The sequence below is a fragment of the Gavialis gangeticus genome, unplaced genomic scaffold (genome assembly GCF_001723915.1).
Source record: "Gavialis gangeticus isolate Ggan-Ray unplaced genomic scaffold, GavGan_comp1, whole genome shotgun sequence".
In the NCBI taxonomy this organism is placed as follows: Eukaryota; Metazoa; Chordata; order Crocodylia; family Gavialidae; genus Gavialis; species Gavialis gangeticus.
The window spans coordinates 28514547-28525398 of NW_017729001.1; the positions used below are offsets into that span (position 1 = coordinate 28514547).

At 43.0% G+C, this 10852-nt stretch overlaps 1 protein-coding gene across 2 annotated transcripts in view; it reads right to left on the bottom strand.

Annotated features, from left to right (window-relative positions):
- Positions 1–1944: 1944 nt before the first annotated feature.
- Positions 1945–10852, bottom strand: part of CCDC62 (coiled-coil domain containing 62) — a 19188-nt gene continuing 10280 nt past the window's right edge. Inside the window, exons 10-14 of one of the 2 annotated variants that reach the window (XR_002095610.1) lie at positions 7714–7936; positions 6196–6327; positions 4853–4945; positions 4518–4590; positions 1945–2756 (exon numbers count right to left, since the gene is read on the bottom strand). Coding sequence is in view for 1 of the 2 variants with exons in the window: in XM_019507170.1 (XP_019362715.1) it covers positions 4859–4945; positions 6196–6327; positions 7714–7936 (442 nt within the window). In the remaining variant the exon portion in view is untranslated. The remainder of the gene's footprint in view (positions 2757–4517; positions 4591–4852; positions 4946–6195; positions 6328–7713; positions 7937–10852) is intronic. The other variant, XM_019507170.1, reaches the window with a different exon arrangement.

The following is a 10852-nucleotide window of genomic DNA, read 5'->3' on the forward strand; positions in this document are numbered from 1 at the left end:
AACTGAATTTTTCGAGTCTTTTTTTTGCTAAAAAAAAAAAAAAAAAGAGGTTGAATAATATTGTCAGTCAGTTGGAGGTCATTTAGCTTTCTTGTGGTGTGCTTTTATAAAGAGATATCTAGCCACCAATATCTCTGGGTGGTGCATACACAGCTGCAAAGAGCCATGCTAAGAAGAGTTCACTCTTGATTGCAACCGACATCCAATGCAAACAGGTCAGAGCGATGGGGAGAATCATGTAACAACAGTGCAAGCAGTTCCACGCGTGCTTGATGTGTGCCCAACACAGCTTACCATTTCTGCGCTCACAACCAGCAGAGCAGACGCGAGCTACAAAGGGATTTCCCTCCTGACTCGTTTATTTTGCCTACTGGAAGCTCTTCAGTCTCCATGTCAGATGCTGATTTTGTCCATGACTCTGCTTTGCAAGTAAACTACGAGAGAAAAACTTGTTAGACCCAGCTGATAAGCTGTTACCACGCATGCATAGAAGTCAGAGAAGAAAAACTTTTTGAATTGCAATTATCCTATTGGTCTTCCTGAGACAGGATTAATTAGCAATGCTACACGTGCACTGTGTATGTATAAGCTGTTCTGATCACTTCTACCATCCTGTAGTCTCGTGTTGTCAGACATCTGAGCGCTGCTATCGGTTAGATAGCAGCTTTCTTTAGGAGCTGAGAGACTTGACCCCAAGGATTTCAGCAGCAGGACTCCAGTTAAGGACAAAGATGATGCGTGAGACAATTACTTTAATTTGTCTGTCTTCACTGTATAATTGCCAATTCCATTGAGGGTGTATCAGCTTCTCTGTTGGATAGCCTTCCTATAAAAGAAGCACACTTCTTGATTATCAACTTTGTTTCTCTATACCATCTACATTAATGGAAAGTGTACACATTAATAAAAAGGGAGATGAACCTCACTGCTACCTGCTTCCCTCCTATAATTAGACAGGCCAAACCCAAGAGAACACCTCTGCCCAAGCTGAAAGCAGGCAGCTGTTAAATGGAAGCCTTGTTTCCTTTAACAACAGTATAGTCTATGAAGACAATAGAAAAGGCACACCCTGACTTTTTGCCATGTTTCCAAAAATAAGTCCTATTCTTAGCTGGCTGATATAGTTTGACTTTCCATACAAAGCCTCAGAGCACAGTTGATAACAGGGTTGTTTTGTACATTAGGTAATATGCTAATACTTTAACTTGAACTTCCCACCTCTTGCAGTTGTCGGGCATTGCAGTTCTCCCGTGCCTCAACAAACGATGTTCTGAAGTGGCAAGGAAGTGGAAGAGGTGACAGCTCTGTAAAAAGCATGCAGGGTACAACCATAGTGCTACCCTCCTGCAAGTTTTCTATATCCAGTTTATTAATCCATTTACTAAATAGGTACATGACACTGCGGGTAAAGCAAGAGGTTATGCTCATTTAAAATACACTTGAAGTGCTTATATTTTTTCACCTTCTCTTAATGAGTTAGGCAGATATAAAACTTATACACTGATAAAGTATGTGGCAAAAGTTGCATTTATTTGACCTATTAAGAACCCATCAGTGTAAAACCTGTGTATAGACCATACAATAGCACTAGCTGCGTGGTCTTAGTGCTTATGCTCTTTGCCCTGCTGTGCCCCACTGTAATCAGTTAACAATAACCCTTGAAAATGGGGTCTAGATCACTTATCAGTGGTAGTGGGGAAGGAGGGTGGAGTAGAGAGGAAGGAGGGTGGTACTGACTTCACAAGTGAATTTAGAAGACTGCTTAAAACTCATCCTCTGCACAGGTGCAACTGAGAAGCAGGGACTCCTGCCTCCTGCCAGGGCCGCAGATGCAGCCAAGAAGCATGCAGACTAGTCTGGAAGCCTGCATCACACGTCCTACAGAGCCTTAGTAAAATAAGCATGTGTCAAGTATGAAATGAAGATATGCAGGCAAGACATTAAAAGTAGCAAATGTATCGCATTTATTAGCTCATATAGCCTTTTATGTTCAAATTATTTTCAGAACATTTCAGGTCTTGAGAGCTTGAAGATAAGAAAAATAGAGTTAACCTACTTAAAAGAGCTGTGTACCTTAAATAATGGCTGCTGTCATAGCCTACTAAAAAGTCTATACAAACATCTGAGCTAATAAGAACCTTTTGTTACAATAAATAGCCCAGGACCAGGGGATGGTTATTTTGCTCATTCTGTGGATGAAGGTTCTCCTGTTTCAGCATCATAGGAGGCATTTCCTGGTTGCGACACTAATAAGCAATTTCCCCAAAACATTATTCAATGCTTCCTTAGGTGGCAACAGTCCAGAATAAAACAATTGGTAAAAAAACAGTGAACACCCTGGTGTGTCACATAACCATTAAAAAGGTAAAAAAACCAACAACTTGTTTTGGTTTAAAAAAAGCATCCCCTTTGTGGAATAAACAATTACATATTTTACAGTCTTGCTTATAGGCAGTAAGCTACCCTTTAACCTGAGGATGGATTTCACAAAGGCAGTTGTTTATGCTGGCATAATTCAGAGCTCTGCTTCACAAACACATTAGCTTCCAGCATGCAGCCACAACTTTTTGGCACCCAGGAAACTTGCAAATACAGTACTCTTCAGAGGCATAGTCAAATGTTAAGCAATTGTCCCCTGTAGTGCATATGTGGTGATGATTTTCAGTTCTCAAAGCCTGTGCCAGTGCATCACGACATCTCCCATGTTCCTTCCAAAGGCTGCCATTTTCTTGCTTTCCAGACAACAGGAAAGCAATCTGGTTGACAGAAGGGGAAAAAAAGCTCATTTAAAACCACTGGAAAGTTACCAGTAACTCTTTTTTTAAGTTACAAATCCGCATTTCTTTTTGGGTGGGTAACAGAAATGGCAATAAAGACAAAATAGATAATACATTCATGTCCGAGGGGGAGCCCCCATGAGCAGGCTTCCTTCGGGACATCACAGGCATGTTGCTAGAAAAGCTCTTTCCACCTCTGCGTTAATTGCTGATCTGATCAGAGGTCTCACACTGCACAAGGCCAATTCCTTTTTACCCTTTGACACCAGGACAGTCAGGATTTACAAGCAGTGGCACATGCCATAGCTGCCAAAGGAGTTTTAGTATCATTTTGAGATTGATTTCACCTTTCTGGGGCTTCAAGACTCCCTCCAAATCACTCTCTCATCTAGAGGAAAGGAGACAACTGAGAGCGCCAAAAACTGGCAGTCAGAGAGGAAAGTAACCTCTACAACTTATAGAGCACCTTCCACTTGGGCATTTCAAAGCAATGTAAAAGTAATTGTACAAATAAATGTTTCACTCATCCCTGGGCTTATGGTGGACTTTGTGAAGATTCCTTTTGATTTAGTTATGCACATTTCTACCAGAGACTTTAACGGTAACTCAAAGGAATTCTGCAATAGCTGGTGGGGTATTCCTTAAGAACACACAGCGATTTTTGGGTAAGTCCTTTTCTTTTTGGTCTGTCTGGCTTTTTCCTGGCTGAAGGCACTGAGGTCACCCATGTAAAGTTAGACACTTTATGGATCAGGACTGCAGTGTTCAGCATCCCTCAGGACCAAGACCCATACCTGGTACCCCCAGAGCCAGCCTTGGTTTCTAGCTCGTTTTTGGATAAAAATTAAGGTGTTACTATTGTCTCTATTGTCTTTACTCAGTTAGGTGTCCTGTCTGCATCAGGGCTCGTCTCCACAGGGAAGGTACTGAGAAATAAGCTAGGGTAGGTACACCATGAGTATAGAGCCAGCAGAAGAAGCAGCTTCACATTTATGGCACAGTAAGAGTCCAGCCAAGGAGTTAGCCAGGAGTAACTAGTACTCCATAAATTCACACCATATCTTACTGCTGAATCATTCCCCCATGTAAACAAGTCCTTCATGCTTAGTAAGCTTTAGTTTGAAACTGGAGGACACAAGATACTCCAACATAACTCCCTGAACAAGCTTACAGTATCCACACAATGTCTAGGGTAACTTAAGTTACCTGGTCCAGAGGCACTCTCAGCCTGAACGTGCAGTGCGTACTGAGCATTTGCAAAGAGAAGATTCACATCCTTATTGTATGCCATCCTTCCTAGGCAGACAAACATTCTGACACATGTAATGAGGGGAGTTTTTGCCAACCTTTTCCCCTGGGTGCCAAACCTGATTCAGGTCGGGATGGCTGCTAGCGTTTTAATCACGTCTCACCCTGCTGAGCACAGGTCTCAACAACACAATGCCTAAAATGCCCTTTGTGTGTGCCGTTTCCACTAATTTTCCAACTAGTGAAGTTAGATTGGTGGTAGCAATAGAGGAAGCTGTTTTGATCAAAAAACCCAACCACCTGTGCACAAGACTTTGAGGCAGTGTCTCTGTGTCCTCATACTTAAGATCAGCTCTTTTCAACTGTCTCTAGGTTTGGAGACCTGGGGGGGTGCAAACAGAGGATTTGTCTGGCAGTCATTCCACCATTTTTATCCAATAATGCCCCAGGCCATGATCCTATAATTTGCTGCATGTGGAGGACCTGACATACCTTCACTGCACACGGCTTTGAAGAGGCATGGCACACCATCCACATGGAAGAAACAGCAGATTGGGACTTCAAGCTGCAAGACCTCAATGGCCAGACTTTCTGAGGGGAATACTTGAGGAAATTTTTGTTATTGATTGACTTAGGAGTTATTGGGTGCATTATCTAACATCCGCTTGCTACTATATTGTCGCATTTATATGGATTTTATTGTGAAAACACTTGAAGCCTTGCATCAAAGCCCATCTGCAGTGGATAAATCTGTAGTTTTATTAGCACTGCAGGCAGGTTTGCAAAAAAGTTCAAAGCAAATAGCAAGACAGAAAAAACAGACTTACTCAAGGTCATAACGAAAACAGTGAAAGCTTGGACTTGCTTTCTTCGGCAGCTGGCAGTTGTGCTTTGCGAAGAGCTTCTGTAATTTCCATAGCCTATAACACAAACAATACAGACACCCTACGTACAGATGTACAGACTTCATGGTGGATCATAAACACTAATGTTACTGCAGAGTTCTAACTGGGAAACAGTAATAATTATAGGCTCCCTATCTCAGGCTCCTTTTTCACTTTTCCTTTCTTACTTGAGGAGCAAAGAGATGGCATGCACATTATTAAACCCCATCTGAACACTGCGCAGCTGGGATGGCACCAAATACAATGTTATGTTATAGAGACTCTATCATAGAAGTCACTGATACAGTTACAATGTAAAGATTAAAACTGTAGCAGCGGAGTCAAACTGAGAAGTAAAAGGCTCAAGAGAAGAACAATTTGCAAAAAGATAGCCTCATTGATATCTAGAAAAATATAATAATCTCCAACCATTAGTATACAGCTATAGCACTTGCTCTTGCTGATGGAAGAAAATAATTGAACCCATTAGAGAACATAACCCAGCAGCAACAAACCTACCATAGCCAAATGCTTATGTTGGGCTGGTGTCAAACCATGCCTCAAATTGTTTCAGAACCAGTTTAACACAGCCTCTTGTGCAATCAGTTTTCACACAAATTAGCTGACTGGGGCAGTATGGGTAAAAGCCTGTTAAACATGTTTTGGGTACTTTTTTGACAGGGGAGAGAAAAAATATTTTAAAACTAGACTAAGGTTGCATTGCCTGTTCTATAGCCACCAAAACGGTGCCAACTGGAGAGTCTCTTTCACAAGTCAAACGTGTCAATAATCTGTAGACAGAATGGGATACCTTAATACATAAATGACTGTGATAACTGCACACAGATTTTTGTCATGGACTGTCATTAAAACTTAACTCACTATCTTTAATCCTGAAGTGAATGAAAAATAGAAAACCTAACCCTACTTATGCTGACTCTTATTTATACCCATATAAAAAAACATATGCATATCAGATACCACTTCTCCATCCACAAGTGTACACAGATTAAATAGGCTGATTCTGATTGTGATCACATCTCATGTTGTCCTTTGCTTCTACTTCTCACACAGCTTTTTCACTTAGACACTCACGCTAAGGAGTTTTGGAGTTGCAAGAAGGGGAAGAATTTGGCTCAGACACTTTACTGTCAAGTATGCAATCATTTCCTCATCAGCAAAGTACTGGGAGTACATTGTTTATAGTGTCATGATGCAGGTCAAGCCAAAGGAAGGGAATGTTCACAGTAATTTCCCCACGTTGCCCATATGAAAAGATTAAGTACCGTATTAACACAACTGCTGTTGGGAGTGCAACCAGGGCTATCGTGGAGGAGGCGGCTAAGCTCCAGATCGGCAACCATCTGTCGAGACTCAGCCAGCAAACGTTGCAGCCTACTTGTTGGTGAACAGGAGTCCTGGAAGAAACAGAAATTGAATCAAAGTTATTGGGTGATTGCTTTGGAATGGATTCACTACAAAACATGAACTGCTGACATTTGCATTTTTTACTTTAACCTCTACGTTTGAAGTACCTTGCACTGCACAGCACTTTTACAGACTCTGTTATTACCAGTTTAATTCTTATTATTTCTATTAAAAGGTCTGTGCAGTTGCACCTCACCATGGCTGGAGGCAACTGGGAGACAAAAGCTAGCGTTCCCAACAACTGAAGAGGCAGCAAACTTATTTACAGTTTAAACAAGGAAATTTGTCTTGGCGGCTGCTAAAAGGGCAGCCAGCTGGTTTTAACTCCAAATGCCATTGCTGGCCTCCTCCTCTATTTTCCATACTCATGTAAACACATCTCTATCTCTAGGATAAGACAGGCCTAATTCTTAGCTCTAGATCTTAATCTCATGTCTATTAATTCTTCAGGGTGAGCCTAAAACATGCTGCACAAGGTGCTGTGCAGGGCTGTGATTCACTTCAAGACCCAACAGGGATTTCCACAAACCCAACTGATGATTTAACAGAATAGCGGCTTGATGTCTAACCTGGGGGTGGAGGCATACTCCTACATTCCCAAGCAGACACTTCTCCCCTACTCTCATCTGAATGATTGATTTGCAGCCTCCCTCTACAAGGGCACTGAACTAAATTCTTGCTCATATCATCAGAAAGCTCAATCCCCCGTCTGTATCAGAAGAACAGAAAAATAAAGCTATGCTCTATATCTTTCCTCCACAAGCCAACAATACTTGGAACCCAAACAGTGCTGGAGGAGATTATTATCAGGCAGCAGCAGTACTGTACTGATAAAGCGGAATGCAAACAGAGATATGAGAAGGAGTTGGCATTGTCAGTGCCAGTAACAACCAGCTGATGCAGGCAGCACAAAAAAGAAACAACATCTGCCCATCACCCTTGAATAGCAGCACCAGCCATTTTCAGATCCCACAATTTACAGGGTCTGACTAGTGATGGCTAGAACTTTGCCACCCAGTTCCTGATGAAAAAGGTAGATCCTCTGGCTTTACTCCACAGGCTGGCACCAGCTTGGAGGCCTGCGTTAATTACTCGGTGGCCTTTGAATCCCCAGAATTTCAGCATCAGGCTAACACATTAGGGGAAACTTAAAGGAAAATTACTTAACTGACTAGTTTACTTTCATTGCCCACACAGATACATGGAAACATATTAAAGTGAAAGTTAGCACAGATACTAACAGTGAAGATGGACAGAAATTTCTAACTTAAATTACTTTTAATAATCCATAATACATAGTAAGAAATACCCAGTGAGCCACTGTGGCACAAAAACATATGCACAGGTATTTTAGCAACTCCAAAATAGCGTAGCACCTGATGAAGCGTATTACTGGCTTGGCTGGCAGTAGGACTGTAGCACCTATTTGTTGGCTGAATCACTGACAAGTTACTGATATCCAATGGCAGGTCTGCATCACAGAACTTCTCACATCTCTGGGGCCCGTCTCCCTTTTGAGTGGATGTCAAACAGCAAGGGGAGTCCAAATAAAAGGCATTCATATCCACGTTTTCTTCACTGTCACCACTAGTACAGTCTCTAAAAAAAAAAAAAAAAAATCATTGTGCAACACGCATACACTTAGGCCCAATGTAGCAAGGCAAGCACGTGCAAGAAACTAAGTTAATGGGATTATTCTTCCGCTTAAAGCTGAGCACATATGTAAGATCTTGGCTGGATGAGGCACAGTCTTCAAGTATAATAATGGGGCATTGAACTACTTCTGTGAAGAAGCAGATATATTACCATACACTTGTGCATCCATTTAACCTAAATGACAGGACAAACAAATATTAAGATTCCTTCTAACACTCAACAGCAAGGTAGCCACACTTTCTGCTTTCATTTTCAACCCTCACACATGCCCTTCCTGAAAGCCACCTTTAATTAAACCTAATACTTAGAGCTACCTTTTAAATGGAATGTTTTAAAATAACTTTTAAAAGTTATTTCCCCAAGTCAGAGATGACTTCGGAGTTTTTGCTGATCTTTGACTACACTTAACTTTTTCAATAGTTGCAGTGGTGAGGATGGATGTTGACTACAAGTACAATTTTAGTAAGCTGTAGTTACAGCCAAAGCAAGACAGCCTGTGGAGGGTTTCAGGGTATGGAGCTGAAAAATAAGGTGGATTGTTTCAAATTTTCCAGCAGGTAAAAACCAAGCAGCATAGAACCAGGGTTGATCACCAGCCACACTCCCAAAAGCATGCCAAAACTGATCCGATTCGGACTCCAGGTACAATGTCATCTCTTCGCACCTGCAACTTCCTCCATTGCAACTTGGTGCCATGGCTGCAGAGCTGTCAGACAGACCATCATTCATTGGAAAAGTATTCAAAGGAGAAAAAAAATCCCAAACCTGAGAATATTTGTAGTTATATGCAACTTCTTTGGCTTCAGTTTATACATAATCCCCTCCTCCCCACAAAAAGCATTAGATTAGGGTTAAGTCTGCATAAGCACATTTCCTCATCACCACATCTTGAAAAGCAACAGTACTGCATGTTAAGGGTAAGTCATACTCAACAGAACACCACTGCCCAAGCACTGACCCACTATCATCTTCGGACCTGCCATATTGGCACAAGCACCAGTCTATCACCTTTGTTTTCCATTTAACAGCGCTATCAACCTCAACGTATGCTTCAAGGAATGGGGTTACAAATAGTCTTTCTTCCCATAATACAAATCAACTCTCCTGTTTATCCCAGGGGAAAAAAATACTGCTGTAGAATAGCGGCGAGCTGCTTTTGGAAGCTTCAATGCCATATCACGAGACATCAAAGAAGCAGTGATGCCAGTTATACTGACTGCTCTACATCTGACCAGGTAGGCACCGATTAAATTTTAAAAAATTAATAAAAGCTTCAGCCAATCAAAAATCACCTAATTTACATATTTTAGCAGTACAGGAAGTTCATTAGAACCCTGCATGGGTGTCAGTCTCGTTATGTTGGGATAAATGCCAGGGAATTAGCACTGGGCAGATTCTGAACGCTTAACAAAATCACCTGCCTACTGAGTTCTGTTGGCAATAAAATGTCTACTGCAGTTCGCAGCCTACACAAAGGTGTGTTGTAGGATCTGCTTGTAGTTTTAGTTTTGAGCTGTGCAGTGGTATTTACCACCAAATGTAATATGAGGGGGGCAGGGGTGGCCAACCCCATTTCCCAGTAGCTCCTTCTGGCTGCTGTTGCCAGACTCAGCTGCTGGATGAAGCCTCGCTGCCTGTGCACCCTGATCCATCTGCTCTGCACCTACCACCAGGGGTGGGGTCCACACAGGCAGGGCACATGGCCAGGAGTGAGACAAGTGGGCTGGGCTGGGGAGACCTTGAGATCCTGAGGCGGTGACACTGCAGGGCCAGGGTAGAGCCATGATCCACTGCTCACATGCCCCTGCAATGATGGCAGATTCAGTGGGCAGGGGCGTGCAGGGAACAGATTGCGGTTCTGCCCCAGCCCCAACCCCAGCCCAATGCTGTCACCACCCCAAGATCCTGGCCCTTGTCCCAGGGCAGCTCCTCACTGTTCTCCATGGAGACACTGGGATCATGGGGCCATGACAGCACAGGGTTGGGGCAGAGCCCTGGTTCTGCAGACAGGGGTGTGTGGGAAACATACTGCAGCTATGCCTCAGCCCCATGATGCTAGCCAAGAGCTGTGTGGGCAGGGGCTGCCAGGAAATGAAGTCTGGACACAGCCCTGCTGCCTGGGCACCCCAGCTCATCTGCCGTGGGCCGGATCTGCCATTTTGCCCACCCCCCTGAATCAACATCACTTAAATATGGCAATTAAAATAAGAATACCGCAGAACATTTAAAAAGCACAGAAAGACGTGACCATCTCTCAACCTAATGTGTTCCTGTAATCCTCTCCCTGATAAATGGAGTTTTACTGGCACATTTCTGAATCAGCAGGGAAGTGTCAAATGATAGCATGCAACCTATCGTTCATCATTCAGTAAGCACCAACAATGTCCCCTTCCGCTCTTGACAGGATTAACACAGACAGTCCCTACACCAAAGAGCTTACAATCTAAAAGGAATAAAAGCTGCAGCAGAAGATCCACAGGAAGACATTAACTTAGAGCTGTTTCTTTTGTTTCATTTTACTTTTCCTCCTGTAAAAACCTGGGGTACAGAGAGTGTCTGAGTGGCCTGAGTTACTGTTTGCAAGCCTCAGAAAAGAAGGGGATCCTTAGGTGGGAGATGAATGAGGAGGTGTGGAGGCCTGGCACTGGGTTCAGGACACCGTTCATAGATTCATAGATTAAGGGTCGGAAGGGACCTAGTAGATCTTCTAGCCCGACCCCCCGCCAGGGCGGGAGAACAACAAAAAACCCCAAAAAGAGAAATGGGACTCAAACGAGTCCAGCCAGGTAGGCATCCAGCCTCTTCTTAAAGACCCCCAGGGTAGGGGCCAGCACCACTTCCCTTGGAAGTTGGTTCCAG